Source organism: Pristiophorus japonicus, chromosome 1 (genome assembly GCF_044704955.1).
Source record: "Pristiophorus japonicus isolate sPriJap1 chromosome 1, sPriJap1.hap1, whole genome shotgun sequence".
NCBI classification, from domain to species: domain Eukaryota; kingdom Metazoa; phylum Chordata; class Chondrichthyes; family Pristiophoridae; genus Pristiophorus; species Pristiophorus japonicus.
Window position 1 is genome coordinate 99,566,188 of NC_091977.1, and position 18,529 is coordinate 99,584,716.

General features: G+C 45.2%; 1 protein-coding gene across 1 annotated transcript in view; it reads right to left on the reverse strand.

Annotated features, from left to right (window-relative positions):
* Window positions 1-12,565, reverse strand: part of LOC139228397 (rab9 effector protein with kelch motifs) — a 194,141-nt gene extending 181,576 nt beyond the window's left edge. Inside the window, exon 1 of the mRNA XM_070859885.1 lies at window positions 12,504-12,565. Coding sequence (XP_070715986.1) covers window positions 12,504-12,565 — 62 coding nt within the window. The remainder of the gene's footprint in view (window positions 1-12,503) is intronic.
* Window positions 12,566-18,529: the final 5,964 nt, after the last annotated feature.

Here is an 18,529-nt window from a genome sequence, read left to right on the forward strand (position 1 = left end):
TGATGGCAAGGTATAGATTTTACATATGTCAACGGTCTGAAGGCCAGGAAGTGGCGAGCTACGTCGCCAAACTAAGGCGCCTTGCAGGACACTGCGAATCCGATGGATTCTTTGAGCAAATGCGAAGAGACTTTTTTGTGCTTGGCATTGGCCATGAGGTTATCCTTCGCTAACTATTGACTGTTGAAACACCGAACCTGAGCAAAGCCACAACGATAGCCAGGCATTTATGTTCACCATTCCAACATTCCATTGACTCTGGATCAGTTCCTATGGAGTGGAGGGTAGCCAATGTAACCCCACTTTTTAAAAAAGGAGGGAGAGAGAAAACAGGGAATTAAACAGGAAAACAGGATGTCAGCCTGACATCGGTAGTGGGTAAGATGATGGAATCAATTATTAAGGATGTCATAGCAGCGCATTTGGAAAGAGGTGACATGATAGGTCCAAGTCAGCATGGATTTGTGAAAGGGAAATCATGCTTGACAAATCTTCTGAAATTTTTTGCGGATGTTTCCAGTAGAGTGGACAAGGGAGAACCAGTTGATGTAGTATATTTGGACTTTCAGAAGGCTTTCGACAAGGTCCCACACAAGAGATTAATGTGCAAAGTTAAAGCACATGGGATTGGGGGTAGTGTGCTGACATGGATTGAGAACTGGTTGTCAGACAGGAAGCAAAGAGTAGGAGTAAATGGGTACTTTTCAGAATGGCAGGTGGTGACTAGTGGGGTACCGCAAGGTTCTGTGCTGGGGCCCCAGCTGTTTACACTGTACATTAATGATTTAGACGAGGGGATTAAATGTTGTATCTCCAAATTTGCAGATGACACTAAGTTAGGTGGCAGTGTGAGCTGCGAGGAGGATGCAATGAGGCTGCAGAGTGACTTGGATAGGTTAGGTGAGTGGGCAAATGCATGACAGATGAAGTATAATGTGGATAAATGTGAGGTTATCCACTTTGGTGGTAAAAACAGAGAGACAGACTATTATCTGAATGGTGACAGATTAGAAAAAGGGGAGGTGCAACGAGACCTGGGTGTCATGGTTCATCAGTCATTGAAAGTTGGCATGCAGGTACCACAGGCGGTTAAGAAAGCAAATGGCATGTTGGCCTTCATAGCGAGGGGATTTGAGTACAGGGGCAGGGAGGTGTTGCTACAGTTGTACAGGGCCTTGGTGAGGCCACACCTGGAGTATTGTGTACAGTTTTGGTCTCCTAACCTGAGGAAGGACATTCTTGCTATTGAGGGAGTGCAGCGAAGGTTCACCAGACTGATTCCCGGGATGGCTGGACTGACCTATCAAGAAAGACTGGATCAACTGGGCTTGTATTCACTGGAGTTCAGAAAAATGAGAGAGGATCTCATAGAAACGTTTAAAATTCTGATGGGTTTAGACAGGTCAGATGCAGGAAGAATGTTCCCAATGTTGGGGAAGTCCAGAACCAGGTGTCACAGTCTAAGGATAAGGGGTAAGCCATTTAGGACCGAGATGAGGAGAAACTTCTTCACCCAGAGAGTGGTGAACCTGTGGAATTCTCTACCACAGAAAGTTGTTGAGGCCAATTCACTAAATATATTCAAAAAGGAGTTAGATGTAGTCCTTACTACTAGGGGGATCAAGGGGTATGGCGAGAAAGCAGGAATGGGGTACTGAAGTTGCATGTTCAGCCATGAACTCATTGAATGGCGGTGCAGGCTAGAAGGGCCGAATGACCTACTCCTGCACCTATTTTCTATGTTTCTATGTTTCTACCAGCGATAACACCAAACAAATTTCACAGCATAAAGAGGATTTGGCTAGTACTGTACATAAAGTAACGTCGGTTTCAGGCAGGAATGCATATGGCAGGACGTACATGCCGGCGGCTGCATGACCTCAGATGACCCAGAGTCCGCCATCAAACATTAATGCGAGGCTTTTAACACCTTGCTGGCGCTGCAGAGTTAATCATCGAGCCCATCAATGGCGCTTCAAACACTATGTGTGCAAAGGCTGTGGAACAATGGGACACCTCCAGCGAATGTGCAGACAAGCTGCAAACCCTGCAGACCACCATGTTGCAGAGGAGGATCGATCCAAGGTGGATCAGGCTGAACTAGAGACTCGAACTGAGGAAGCAGAAGTGTACGGGCTACACACCTTCACCACAAAATGTCCACCGATCATGCTAAAAGTTGAACTGGACGGAATTCCAGTATCCATGGAACTGGACACGGGTGCGAGTCATTCTACCATGAGCAAAAAGACCTTCGACAGGCTGTGGTGCAACAAGGCACACAGGCTCAAGCTTAGCCCCATTCATACCAAGCTAAGAACTTACACCAAAGAGCTGATCCCTGTTATTGGCAGCACAGCAGTAAAAGTCTCCTATGATGGAGCAGTGCACGAACTCCCACTATGGATTGTACCAGGAGATGGCCCCACACTGTTCGACAGAAGCTGGCTGGGAAAAATCCGCTGGAACTGGGACGACATCCGAGTACTCTTGTCTGTCGACGACGCCTCATGTGCCCAGGTTCTGAGTAAGTTCCCGTCGTTGCTTGAGCCAGGCATCGGAAGTTTCTCGGGGGGCGAAGGTGCAGATCCACTTGATTCCCGGTACACGACCCATCCACCATAAGGCACGGGCGGTGCCATATATGATGCGTGAGAAAGTGGAAATTGAGCTGGAGAGGCTGCAGCGAGAAGGCATCATCGCGCCGGTGAAGTTCAATGAGTGGGCCAGTCCAATTGTTCCATTTCTCAAAGGCGACAGCATGGTCAGAATTTGTGGGAAATATAAAGTAACGATTAACCGTTTTTTGCTACAGGACCAGTACCCGCTGCCCAAGGCAGACGACCTATTTGCGACCCTGGCTGGAGGAAAGACGTTCGCCAAGTTGGACCAGACTCGGACTACATGACGCAGGAGATGCGGAATCTTCAAAAGGCCTCACATGCATCAACTCGCACAAAGGTCTGTTCATCTACAATAGATGCCCGTTTGGGATTCGATCGGCCGCGGCAATTTTCCAAAGGAACATGGAGAGCCTGCTAAAGTCGGTTCCGCGCACCGTGTTTTTCCAGTACGACATACTGGTCACAGGTCGGGACACCATCGAACACTTGAAGAACCTGGAATAGATCACGTGGGATTCAGATTGAAGTGCTCGAAGTGTCTTTTCCTGGCACCAGAGGTCGAGTTCTTAGGGAGAAAAATCACGGCAGATGGCATCAGACCCACCGATGCCAAGACGGAGGCCATCAAGAACGCGCCGAGATCACAGAACGTGATGGAGCTACGGTCGTTCCTGGGACTCCTCAACTATTTCGGTAATTTCTTACCCGGGTTAAGCACCTTGCTAGAACCCCTACATGTGCTGCTACGCAAGGGAGACGACTGGGTCTGAGGGAAGTCACAAGAGGCTGCTTTTGAGAAAGCCAGAAATCTGTTATGTTCCAACAAACTGCTTGTTTTGTATAACTCATGTAAATGTTTAGTGCTAGCTTGCGATGCGTCTTCATACGGGGTCAGGTGTGTGTTACAACAAGCTAACAAACCGGGAACATTGCAACCGGTTGCCTATGCGTCCAGGAGTTTGTCCAAGGCTGAAAGGGCCTACGGCATGATTGACAAAGAAGCTCTGGCATGCGTTTACTCGTGAAAATAATGCACCAGTATCTGTTTGGTCTCAAGTTTGAGTTAGAAACTGACCATAAGACGCTCAGATCGCTATTCTCAGAGAGCAAAGGGATTAACACCAATGCTTCTGCCCGCATCTGTCAAAATGGGCGCTCACTCTGTCTGCATACAACTATGTAATCCGCCACAGACCAGGCACGGAGAACTGCGCCGATGCTCTCAGTCGGCTACCATTGCCCACCACCGGGGTGGAAATGGCACAGCCTGCAGATTTGCTCTTGGTGATGGATGCATTCGAAAACGAAAAGTCACCCGTTATGGCCCGCCAGATCAGGACCTGGACCAGCCAGGATCCTTTACTGTCCCTTGTAAAAAACTGTGTCCTCCATGGGAGCTGGTCCAGCATCCCAGCAGAGATGCATGAAGAGACCAAGTTGTTCCAGCGGCACAAAGACGAAATGTCCATACAGGCGGACTGTCTTTTGTGGGGTAATCGCGTGATTTTGCCTAAGAAATGCAGGGAAACGTTCATATGCGATTTACACAGTACCCACCCAGGCATAGAAATGAGGAAAGCTATAGCCAGATCCCATGTGTGGTGGCCCGGCATCGACTCAGATTTAGAGTCATGCGTGTGCCAATGCAACACTTGCTCTCAACTGAGCAATGCACCCAGGGAGGCACCGACAATTTTGTGATCATGGCCCTCCAAACCGTGGTCTAGGATCCACATTGACTTTGCGGGCCTGTTTCTCGGCAAAATGTTTTTGGTTGTTGTGGATGCTTATTCAAAATGGATTGAATGTGTAATAATGTCTGTAAGCATCTCCACTGCCACCATCAAAAGCCTTCTAACCATGTTCGCCACGCCACAAGAAATTCATGACCCGCAATGGGATCAAGCACATCACATCTGCCCCGTTCAAGCCCGCATCCAACGGCCAGGCAGAACGGGCAGTCCAAACCATCAAGTAACGCTTGAAATGTGTGTCGGAAGGCTCCCTGCAGACCCGCCTGTCCTAAGTCCTGCTCAGCTACCACACCAGGCCCCACTCGCTCACCGGGATTCCCTCAGCCGAGCTGCTCATGAAAAGGGCGCTCAAAACAAGGTTCTCTCTTGTCCATCCTGATCTCCATGATCACGTCGAGGGCAGGCAGCATCAACAAAGCATGTACCATGATCGCGCAAATTTGTCATGCGATATTGAAGTCAATGACCCTGTATTTGTACTCAACTATGGACGTGGTCCCAAATGGCTTGCTGGCGCAGTCATAGCCAAAGAAGGGAGTAGGGTGTTTCAGGTCAAACTTGCCAATGGACTAACTTGCAGAAAGCATTTGGACCAAACCAAAGTGCAATTCACAAACAGCCACAGGCAACCCGAAGAGGACACCACCAACTTCGACCCTCCAACACACACACAAGTAGCAACCGACATCATGGTTGACCACAAAACTAAGCTCACCATCCCCAGCAGCCCGGCAAGATCAGTTGCCCAGCAGCCCAGCGAAGAACCAACCAACTCACCCATACCTGCATTTGTACCGAGACGATCGACAAGGGAGCGAAAAGCCCCAGATCGTCTCACCCTGTAAATAAATATATTATTGACTTTGGGAGGGAGTGATGTTATGTATGCAACCCTCGGCAATCTGTATCATACCGTCACCTGTTGGAGTCCCAAGGGATCCCAGCATCCCTTGGGAGCACAGTATATAAGCAGGTCTCCCATGCTGTACCGGCACTCTGGAGTTTGAATAAAGGAGCTAAGATCACACTTACTCATTGTCTGCAGTACTCAGTTACATTACTTTATTATGAGCTTAACAGAGGGGACCCGAGTAGGACTGGAACAAATAATGTTCCACATAATCCACAAAAAGGCAGGCATAGCTAGGATCCATGTGAGTTCCCGTAGCAACACCCTTAATTTGTTAAAGGAGAAGTTGTTCAATGTGAGAACAAGTTCAGCCAGACGGAGGAGGGCGGTGGTGGATGGAGACTGGTTAGGCTGGTCATTAACCGGCCATTCACATCCCATCCAGAGTAACCCTTTTCTAACTTATGTCATAACAATTTCAATTCAGCCCATCATTCCTATTGTCTCTCTAATCTCTCCTGCCTTCCACCCTATCACAGACCTTTCCTTTTGTTCTTACTTCCCCTCCCCCTTTCAGTGCTTAAGAATGTGCACTTTTCGAACATTTGGCAGTTCTGATGAAGGGTCGTCGACCCGAAACGTTAACTTTGTTTTTCTCTTCACAGATGCTGCCTGACCCACTGAGATTTCCAGCATTCTCTGCTTTTATTTATTCTCTACCTGCTCTGTTGGCCCCTATTGATGGCAATATTGGGTGACATTCCCATGAACTAATAGCCCTCAATCTGATGAAAGCTAAGAAACAAAGAAAATTATATTGCAAATGAGGCTAAGTAAGAGTTATGATTTCCTCAGTGCAATTGTAAAGCTCACAATAACAATGCAGTATTAGTGTAAACAGTTTCACCATGAGCAATACAGCAACAATGAAAACTGCAGTAAAACATAACCTACAGACATTTACAATCTAATTGTGGTACTAAAATAAACTACTTAGTAGTAATAATGAATTCAAAGATGTGCATTTGCCTGTGTCTTTGAACATCAATAGTCTCTACTGTGTAAAATCCACAATAAATGCATTTTTTCATTTTTATTTCTCATTAGACTGTTTTAAATAGAGTTCTGATTAACTGCGGAACAATATAATGCCGATATTTGAAGCTCTTCTACCCCTTTTAAATGTTTGTTGCTCTGCATCATTGCATTTATTTTCCTCCCCTAGCAGCAGTGGGCTCCCACTTGATGGCAGTGATCCTGTTGGAAGGCCACTCTGCGATGTCAAAGAGCTCTATTTGCAACAGGGTTATGGTGGGGTGGAAGCAGCGGGTGGAGGTCACGCACCAACCACCCTCTGGCAGGAGCAGTCAAATCTAATTCCTATGCTCCAACCAACTCTACTTCCCTGATTCCCAAATTGTTGTCAGTTTTACTCTTTAACTATTAATAATATAAAATCATAGTATTATACAAAAAATAAGGACAGCATGTCTGACTATAAAATGGGGACTGAATTACCTCTACATGTCATGGTACAATTATTCCCCGCCCTCTAACCCTGCTTCATCTCAAGACTACACTTGGTCTTGACTCGCGAGTGCAATACCACAAATATCAACCAGAATTTAATGAATATATTTATCATTCCAATTACAAGCTCAAAAATGTCCATATGTTCAATTTTTCATTCTCCCATCAAAGCAATTACTCATGTTAAAAAACACTGATAAACTCACATCTTCTCATTTATTATTGGCTTAATAAAAACATTTGTTTTTATGCAACATATCAAAGCATGCTATGAGATGGACCTGAGACCATAAAGATCCTTTGTGACAAAAATGAAGCATTTTTGTCCATGATGGGTTACTTATTGAGTTATTTTTTAGTGGCCACAGGACAGATAGGGCTAAAGTCAGGTAATGTCTGTTGATTCTTCAGTCTGCATAGAATATATATTACAATCTAGTGATATTCGCATCTCAAGATGTGGAAGAGACATGAAAAGGTCAGGATAAACTTGATAGGCATGGTTTGATTTTTGCTATGGTACCCATCCAACAATTCATTCCAAGCAACTGCCAAGCGATTCCATTCAATTCAAACTTCCTTTGTAATTAATAGCATGTGAATGGCTGTTCTTCTCATGTAATTGAGAGAAATATAGATTGTAATGTCCTTCGTTTCAATATATTCTGAAACGATTTTGAATAGTATGTTTGAGGCTGACTTTATCCTAGTCAGCAGTCAGTCTGAGGCTGTCAATGGTACGAAGCTAATCAGAGGCTCCATGGCATAATTTTGCCACAGGACTTGTTGGTCATACTGAAATGGGAGGACTCATGGCAGATGAAATTTGACACAGATGAAAGGTGATTCATTTTGGTAGGTTGAATGAGGAGAGGCAATTTAAGCTAAATGGTACAATTTTAAAGGGGGTGTAGGAACAGAGGGGTGTACGTACACAAGTCTTGGAAGGTGCTAGGACAAGTCAAGTCATACAGGATCCTTGGCTTTATAAATAGTTGCATAGAGTATGAAAGCAAGCAAGTTATGCTAAACCTTTATAGAACACTGGCTGGGCCCCACTTGGAGTATTATGGCCAATTCTGGGCACCACATATTAGGAAGGATGTCAAGGCCTTAGAGAGGATGCAGAGGAGATTTATTAGAATGGTACCAGGGATGAAGGACTTCAGTTATGTTAAGAGACTAGAGAAACTGGGATAAAAACAGAAAATGCTGGAAATACTCAGCAGGTCAGGCAGCATGTGTGGAGACGTTTCATCAGAGAAACTTACAGCAGAGAAGGTTAAGGAGAGATTTGATAGAGCTGTTCATAATCATGACGAAATTTGATAGAGTATATAAGGAGAAACTGTTTCCAGCGGCAGAAGGGTCATTAACCAGGGGACACAGATTTAACATAATTTACAAAAGAACCAGAGGTGACATGAGGAAAAAGAATTATGCATCTATTTGTTATGATCTGGAATGCACTACCTGAAAATGTGGTGGAATAATAATAACTTTCAAAAGGGAATAATATAAATACAAGGCTATGAGGAAAGAGCAGGGGAGTGGGACTAATTGGATAGCTCTTTCAAAGAGCCAGCACAGGCACAATGGGCCGAATGGGCTCCTTCTGGACTGTATCATCCTATAAATTATGGATTCTAAGGGGCCGAAAATGCCCCACGCTGAGTTTGGAATGGTCAATTCAAATTATATGGGGTTTTTTTGCGGTGGCGCAGAATTGGCCTCTTTGAGTGAAAAAAAACTTTGTTGTGCTAATGGAGCGTTTGCACGCCGCTCGAAAGGCATTCGCACGGCGCAACACTCAGCACCGTGCTCAGCACACCAGCGCCGCACTGATGACATCAGTGTAACGCAGACGTGCCGCATCACGCTAACGCTTCACAATGTCCCTCCCCTTCTTTTAAAGGGGAGGCCGCTGCGAACTCTGCAACCTCTTTAGTAGCGCCCATTGGGCCACCAGGGACGGTATCGGCCGGGCCAGTGGCCCGGCACTCCCCTAGGGGGTGCTGTGTGCATGTTGACGGCCCGGCCACACCCGGAGCCACCATTTTCAGGCTGACTAAATAGTTGGCCGACAGAAAAAAGATGACGGCCGCTGCGCTACCACCTTCCCTTTAAGGCAGCCAGGGCGCCACAGCCACCGCAGCTTCTTGCACCGAAGGTTGCAAAGGGGTCGGCACGGGGCGATAAGGGGTCGCACACACGGCGATGACATCATCGCCGCATGTGCGCTGCGCTGGTGCGCTAATTGCGGGGCACGCAGCAAATCACTTTTCGCCGGTGGAGCTCCGGGTGCAATTTCAGGAGGGAGGGGGCACTCTGGCCGTCGCCCAGAAGCGAAAACCCTTTAGCGCCCCATTTGCGCGTCCCAGAGGCGCTAATGGGCTTTCTGAGAGGGGCAATTTCGGGCCCTAAGAGTTTGCCCACAACTAATGTTGGATTATCTGGTCTACAGTTACCAAGTTTATACTTTATTTCTCTTCCCTTCTTGAACAAGGTATGAGAGTACCACAACACAATTTTCATAATTAAAGAGGAATGGAAATTTGTGACCAGGGCTTCTGCTAACTCCTTTTTTGGTTCCTTCAACAGTCTTGGGATGATGCCATCATGGCCTGCCGATTTATCCACCATAAGATCCAGTAAATTTTTTTGACACAATTCCTTTTTTATGGTTAGGTCTATCAATTGTTCCATACCCTCCTCTGGTACACCTATGTTCTGACTCACACCATTGTTTGTATAAACTGCTGCAAAGTATTTAATATCTTCACTGTGCCTTCATCCTTCACAATTAGACTTCTTTCAATCACAGCAGTTCTACCCTCTCCTTAACTATTATTTTACTTTTTCATCATCATAGGCAGTCCCTCGGAATCGAGGAAGACTTGCATCCACTCCCAAAGTGAGTTCTTTGATGGCTGAACAGTCCGATATGAGAGCCACGGACCCTGTTACAGGTGGGACAGACATTCGTTGAGGGAAGGGGTCGGTGGGGCTGATTTGCCACGCGCTCCTTCCGCTGCCTGCGCTTGGCCTCTTCATGCTCTTTGCGTCGAGACTCGAAGAGCTCAATGCCCTCCCAGATGTACTTTCTGCACTTCGGGCGGTCTTCGGTCAGGGTCTCCCAGGTGTCAGTGGTGATGTCGCACTTTACCAGGGAGGCTTTGAGGGTGTCCTTATAACGTTTCCGCTGTCCTCCTTTGGCTCGTTTACCATGAAGGAGCTCCACATAACTGCAGTATGCGGACGACGCCTGCATCTGCTCACATTCAGAGACTGAACTCCAGGATATAGTCAATGTATTCACTGAGGCATATGAAAGCATGGGCCTTACGCTTAACATCCATAAGACAAAGGTCCTCCACCAGCCTGTCACCGCCGCACAGCACTGCCCTCCAATCATCAAGATCCATGGCGCGGCCCTGGACAACGTGGACCATTTCCCATATCTCTGGAGCCTCCTATCAACAAAGGCAGACATTGATGCGGAGATTCAACATCACCTCCAGTGCGCCAGAGCAACCTTCGGCCATCTGAGGAAAAGAGTGTTTGAAGACCAGGTCCTCAAATCTACCACCAAGCTCGTGGCCTACAGGGCTGTAGTAATACCCGCCCTCCTGTATGGATCTGAGGCATGGACGATGTATAGAAGGCACTTCAAGTCGCTGGAGATATATCACCAACAATGTCTCCGCAAGATCCTGCAAATCCCTTGGGAGGACAGGTGCACCAACATCAGTGTCCTCAATTAGGCTAACATCCCCAGTATTGAAGCACTGACCACACTCGATCAGCTTCGCTGGGCAGGCCACATAGTTTGCATTTTACTTTTTATATGCTTATAAAAGTCCTTACTTTTTTTTTTAATACTATCTGCTAGTATTTTTTCCTAGTCCCTTTTAGCCCTTCTAAACTCCCTGTTCATGTCCACATTTGACATAATCCTCATAATTACCTTTAGTGTTGTTAGACCCAACTTTATCATTTTAATTTCAGTTTAGTTTATATTTCTCTATTTATTGATGGAACTCTGTACTTTGAAGCACCCCTTTTTTCCCTTGTTAGTATATATTTATTTTGTACTCCACGCATCTCATATCTGAAAATTTTCCACTGCTGATCTGTTGACTAGTTTGCTAACTTTTATGCCCAGTTAATTTGGGCCAGATTGCTTTTTATCTCACTGAACTGAGTATTTTTTTCCAGTTTGGTACTCTTATCTATGACTGTTTTTGTCCTTTATATTCAGTGAACCAATTGTTTTATTACTCACTGGACTAGAAATACACTGAACTGGGAAACAGTCTTGAATTCCCATTCATTGCCCTGTTTTTTTATACATATATGTGTGTATGTGTGAACTGTCTGGAGATCCTCTCTCTAGCTCATCGTCACTGTTTGATGGCCTGTAATGCACACCAAGAATTTTATCATTTCCCTGTCTATTTCTTAACTCTATCCATATGGTTTCTGCCTTAATGCAACCCCAGGACATCTTTATGTTCTAGCACTATGATCGGATCCTTCACCAACACTGCCACTGTGCTGCTTTTTTCTCCCTCTCTCTCTTAAAATTTTAAAACAAGGAATACACAGTACTGTTCAAGCCTAAGCCAAGTCTCTGTTATAACTACTACTGTATACCATATCCCTTCATAGTTCTTAATGCTTCTACCTCTCCAAATTTGTTTGGAATGCTTTGTACATTCACATGACCCCATTTTTCACAGCATTGACTATTATTATTTTTTCTGGTCAAATTAATTTTCTTATATCACTTGCATCACAACGATGTTTTTTTTTTACATCTCTCATTACTGTACTTCATATCCTGTTTCTTTCCCTTTCTCCTCTGATGCATCAAACAAGTGACAGAGTCCCTTGTTTGCAAGGAGCACCACATTCACCAGTTTCTCCGCGGAAAGGAGTCACATCACAACAGACCATAGAATGTTTCCCAGGTACCAGGGTTCTAAGAGTACAGAATATAGTATATAGCATCCATGCACTGTACAAATAGCTGAGCCTGGCCACCTCCTGCTGTCATATAGGTACAGCACCCTGAAATGCCCATCTCACATCTACCTCATGCAGCAGCACACCAACTTTTCCAGCCATCAAACAGGGAATCTAGTGCTGCCCCACATGGTCAATCAGCCACAGACTGTATTCCAGGTTGTGTTCACGTTGGGCTTCCTTTCACTTCATTTTTTGCTTGACACTCCTTCCTCCTGCCTCCACCAAGCCATAGCAAAGGCTGGAAATTATTTACAATTTATTTGGAGACTTTAAAAACAATATTCATATGCTGCTACTTGCCTTTAAGTGCAGGTCAGATTTGGCACCGTCTACTGGAATACGTCCTAACATAAGGCCCAAATTGCAGGAAGTTTATCTTAATTATTTAAAAATGATCGGGCGGAGAGATTCAGGGTCTTTCTAGATGTATGAATTAAGATAGGCCAAACGGTGTACCTCATGCACAAGTATCCTGGGATTTGCAGTACCAGGGCGTTAATTGTAATACATTTATTGGTCCATAGTGGCGTAGTATTTATAGTTGGTTAATAGTATACTGTGTAGCTAATGGAAAACTGCGTACACGTGCATACAACTTATTCCATTATCCAAAGTTGCAAAACAAACATAAATATAATGAACATTATACTTATTTGGTTCCGTTAGATAAGTTTCTACATCCAAAACTGCTCATTTTCATTTTGTGCAATTTACCTCGGACATGGAGGGTCTCCTCTGACTTCTTTCTTAATCCAGTGGCCACTTGCCAGGGCCATTTCGTGTTGCCTGCTGCAAACAGTTGAAGTCAAATTCATTCTCCAGTGTAAACAGTGAAATATATATCTGTAACTCTTTTAACGAGTATGGTACTATATACCTCAGATCGCCAATAATTTGCAGGTAGCTAAGATGCACTGCGCAGAAGTTTATCCCGGATATGTCACCGCTAATCCTAATACATAACGCCCTGCGTTTACTGCTTCCAGTCGACAGTTAAGATTGCTGATGTATCTGCTCCAGATTTAACCACGCTTTATTCTGACGCTAATGCAATGTAATTGCAGACTTTCACGTTGTCGAGGTGCAGTTGCTATGCTACCTACACACTGTCAACGACTGCCAATGAAACAGTATTTCCGGGGTAATTTCAAATCCACAGAAACCTAAGACAACAGCAGAGCTGTATCAACCAACACTGACACAATAAAAGTATATGCCATGGAGCACTGTATGTACAACAGAGTTCACACTGCATAATTTGTAACCAGTTGATTTTCAGCTCTGAGTCTGAATGCATATAATGACCGACGGTCTAGGTCGAATGGCAAGTTATATATTATTTTATTCAACTACATGTCCTGAGCAATCCGAGGAGTCGGAATGTGTAGTAGAACGAAAACATGGGAATAACCTGAGACGACTTTTTCCATGTAAACATAAAATTAAAATGTTTCATTACTGTATATTTGATGGATCTACAGACAGAGCAAAAATTACATGTAACTTGCCATGCTTTGAAACTGGGCTTTTAAGGGCTCACTAACATTTTAAAAATAGATACTACTTAAGGAGAGACTTCATGGCGATGATACACATTAAAACTATGTCTCCAGCATATATTGCCTAACCTTGGATCAAAGTTACTTCGAAATGTATTTTTATATTCTAAAATCTGTACTCATTCCTTTTATATTGCAACAAGGTACAGTTGTCAAATATAATACAAATTTTAACTTAAGGTATTATTTATTCATGAGATTCATTTACACCATGACACATGAGCTGAGTTTGCCAATTAAAAACTGAAACGGCCTCAACCTTCAGATCTCATCCCAACTTCAAAACTTCTGTCTGACGTCTCAGTCTCCGGCTTTCCTAAAGACCAGTAAGCTGGTTGCTCTCACCATACAGTACACACCCCTAAATTCAATGATGAAAATGGTAAAGATCCCCTAGTGGGTAAACCAAACTCCAATGGTTACCTTTAGACTTGACTATTCCAACGCACTCCTGACTGGCGTCCTACATTATACCCTGCCTAAACTTAAGGTCATCCAAAACTCGGCTGCCCGTGTCCTAACTTGCACCAAGTCTCATTCACCCATTACCCCTCGCTGACCTACATTGGCTTCCGGTTAAGGAGCTCCTCGATTTTAAAATTCTCACCCTTGTTTTAAAATCCCGCCATGGCCTCACCCCTTCCCATGTCTGAAATCTCTTTCAGCTCCACAACTCTCAAGATATCTGCACTCCTCAAATTCTTCCCTCTTGTGTATCCCTGATTATAATCGTTCAACCATTGGTGGCCGTGCCTTCAGCAACCAAGGCCCGAAGCTCTGGAACTTCCTCCCTAAACCTCTCTGCCTCTCTACCTCTCTTTCCTCCTATAAGATGCTCTCTAAAACCTACCTTTTTGGTCATCTGTCCTAATTTCTCCTTATTTGGCTCGCTGTCAAATTTTGTTTTATAACACTTCTGTGAAGCACCTTGAGACTTTTTATTATGTTAAAGGCTCCATATAAATGTAAGTTGTTGTTGTTGTTGGTTAAGCTTGGCTCGGTAGGAGAGTCCTCACCTCTGAGTTAGAACATTATAGATTCAAACCCCACTCTAAGACTTCAACATGACATTTCAGTGCACTCCTGCAGAAGTGGTGCATTGCAAATGTGCTGTGTTTTAAATGACATGTTAAACTGAGGTTCCATGGGCCTGATCAGGTGGATGTAAAGGATCTCGTGGCATTATTTGAAGAAGAGGAGAGTTTTCTCATACAAAATTTATCCCTCAACCAACATCACCAGAACAGATTAATTTGTCCCATTGCTGTGCAAGTTGGCTGCTGTATTTTCCTACATAACAACAGTAACTACATTTCAGAAATAATTCATTAGCAGTGGGATATCCTGAGGTGATGAAAGATTGCTATATTAATGCAATTCCTTTCTTTGGTAGCATACCGAAATCTTCTTCTTAGGCAGTTCCTCGGAGTGGAGGATGACTTGCTTCCGGCGCACTAACATGAGTTCTGAGGTGGCTGGTATGTCCACTGCGGGATCTACGGACTCTATCACAGGTGGGGCAGGTGATAGTTGAAGGGACAAATGGGTGAGGTGCTTGGTTTCTCATACACTCCTTCTGCTGTTTGTACTTGACTTCCGCGTGCTCCCGACGAAGAGACTCAAAGTATTCGGCTCCTTCCCGAATGCTTCTTCTCCACTTTGACCGGTCATGGGCCAGGGATTCCCAAGAGTCGGTGGGCATGTTAGATTTTTTCAGGGAGGCTTTGAGGGTGCCCTTAAAGCATTTTCTCTGCCTTCCTAGGGCTTGCTTGCCATGACAGAGCTCGGAGTAGAGTGCCTGTTTCGGGAGTCTTGTATCAGGCATGCGGACTAAGTGACTCATCCATCGGAGCTGATTGAGCGTGATCAGTGCTTCAATGCTGGGGATGTTGGCCTGAGAGAGAACACTGATGTTAGTGCGCCTATCCTGCCAATGGATTTGCAGAATTTTGCGGCAGCAACGTTGATGGTACTACTCCAATGCTTTGAGGTGCCGACTGTACGTTGCCCATGTCTCTGAAGCATAAAGGAGGGCGGGTATCACTATTGCTATGTAGACCAGGAGCTTGGTGCCAGATTTGAGATCTTGGTCGAAGGCTGCACTGACACACTGAAAGCGTTGTTGGGTTTTGTCATCGATGTCTGCCCTCCCTGACAGGAGGCTCCCAAGGTATGGAAAGTGATCCCCGCTGTCCAAGGTCTTATTGTGGATCTTGATGATCGGGGGGGCAGTACTTGAGGCAGGAGCAGGTTGGTCGAGAAACTTTGTCTTATGGGTGTTTAATGTAAGGCCAGAAACTCGTACGCTTCAGTGAAGGTGTCAATGATGATTTGGAGTTCTGTCTCTGAGTGTGGGCAAACGCAAGTGTCGTCTGCATACTGTAATTCAATGACAAAGGTTGGGACAAACTTGGTACTCGACCGGAGATAGCGGATCATAGAATCATGGAAATTTACAGCACAGAAGGAGGCCATTTCAGCCTATCATGGCCAACCAAGTGCTATCCAGCCTAATCCCACTTTCCAGCTCTTGGTGCGTAGCCATGTAGGGTATGGCACTTTAAGTGAACATCCAAGTATTTTTAAAATCTGGCGAGTGTTTCTGCCTCTACCACCCTTTCAGGTAGTGAGTTCCATGACCCCCACTACCCTCTGGGTGAAGAAATTTCCCTTTATATCTCCTCTAAGCCTCCCCACAATTACTTTAAATCTATGTCCGTTGGTTGGTTGACCCTTCTGCCAAGGGAAACAGGTCCTTCCTATCCACTCTATCCAGGCCCCTCATAATTTTATACACCTCAATCAGGTCTCCCCTCAGCTTCCTCTGTTCCAAAGAAAATAGATCCAGCAGTTTCAATCTTTTCTCATAGCCAAAATTCTCCAGTCCAGGCAGCATTCTTGTAAATCTCCTCTGCACCCTTTCCAGTGCAATCACATCTTTCCTGTAACGTGGTGACCAGAACTGCACACAGTACTCCAGCTGCGGCCTAACCAGTGTTTTATACAGTTCAAGCATAACCCCCTTGCTCTTGTATTCCATGCCTCGACTAATAAAGGCAAGTATTCCATATACCTTCTTAACCACCTTATCTACCTGGCCTGCTACCTTTAGGGATCTGTGGACCTGCACTCCAAGGTCTCTTTGTTCCTCTACACTTTTCAGTGTCAGGACCATTTAATGTATATTCCCTTGCCTTGTTTGACCTCCCCAAATGCATTACCTCACACTTATCCGGATTGAATTCCATTTGACATTTCTTCTTCATTATCAACCACACAGCCTATTTTAGTGTCAGCTGCAAACTTCTTAATCATGTCCCTGACATTGAAGTCCAAGTCATTGATATATACCACAAAAAGCAAGGGACCCAGCACTGAGCCCTGCGGAACCCCACTGGATACAGCCTTCCAGTCACAAAAACATCCTTCAACCATTACCCTTTGCTTCCTGCCTCTGAGCCAATTTTGGATCCAACTTGCCACTTTGCCCTGGATCCCATGGGCTTTTAGTTTCGTGACCAGTCTGCCATGTGGGACCTTATCAAAAGCTTTGCTAAAATCCATATAGACTACATCATACGCACTGCCCTCATCGACTCTCCTGGTTAAAAAATTCAATTAAGTTAGTCAGACACAACCACCCCGTAACAAATCCATGCTGACTGTCCTTGATTAATCCATGTCTTTTCAAATCTGTCTCTCAGGATGTTGAACAATTTCCCGTTCATCCTGTAAATTAGCTCCACTCCAGCGGTGAGCTTGTTGGAGGTTAGATGAAGCATTGCAGCGAGAAAGATTGAGAAGAGCATTGGTGCATTGACGCACTGAAGGCGGTGTTGGACTTCGTCATCGATGTCTGTCCTTGCTGATAGTAGGCTCCCAAGGTATGGGAAGTGGTCCACATGGATTTTGATAATTGGGGAGCAGTACTGTGTGGCGGGGGCAGGTTGGTAGAGAACCTTTGTCTTACTGATGTTTAATGTAAGGCCCAGACTCTCGTACGCTTCAGTGAAGGCGTCAACAATGGTTTGGAGTTCGGACTCCGAGTGTGCATAAACGCAAGCATCGTCTGCATATTGTAATTCAATGACAGAGGTTGGAACAACCTTGGATCTGGACTGGAGGCAAGAGTTCGAACAACTTCCCACTTGTTCTGTAGATTAACTGCACTGCAGCGGGAAGCTTGTTAAAGGTGAGATGAAGCATTGCAGCAAGGAAGATTGAGATGAGTGTTGGTGCGATGACACAGCCTTGATTGACCCCAGTCTGCACTTGTATTGCATCTGTGGCGGATCCATTGGTAAGGTCACGGCTTGTACGTCATCGTGAAGCAGGTAGAGGATGGTGACAAATTTTTGAGGACAGCCGAATTTGGGAAGGACACTCCATAATCCCTCATGGTTGACAAGAATCATAGGCCTTTGTGAGGTCAAAGAAAGCCATGTACAGAGGTTGATGCTGCTCCCTACATTTTTCTTTGATTGTTGTGCCCCTTAGTGGGCAGAATCCGCATCGTGACTCTGGGAGGAGTTCTTCGGCCACTGGGAGGAGATGATGAGAAGGATTATTGCGATGATTTTCCCTGTGGCAGACAGCAGGGAAACTCCTCTTTAATTACCGCAGTCAGACTTGTCACCTTTCTTGAATATGGTCACGATTACGGCGTTTCTGAGATCCCCTGGCATGCTCTCCTCCTTCCAGATAAGAGAAACGAGGTCGTGGATTCACACCAAGAGTACTTCTCCGCCATGCTTTAGTACTTCGGCGGGAATTCCATTTGCTCCCAAGGCCTTATTGTTTTTTAGCTGTCGGGTGGCCTTTTCAACCTCATGCTGGGCTGGGATTGTGCCGAGGTGGTGACGGGTAGCATGCTGTGGGATGGAGTCAAGGACACTCACGTCAAAGATAGAGTCTTGGTTGAGGAAATGCTCGGAGTGCTCCTTCCAGCGGGCACTGATTCTACATCAGCTCACTGATGATACTCCATATTCTGGCCAGTTTTGTCTCATGTTTTAAATCGGTCTTCACGGTAGAAGACACTAAAAGCATCCCCAAAATTGATAATCAAGGGGCTATTGTGGGCAGGGGCGGGGGGGGGGGCGGGTTTGGTGGACTTAAAACAATCACTATCACTAGAAAAAAGTACTAAGCAAACTAACGGGATGAAAGGTGGCCAAGTCC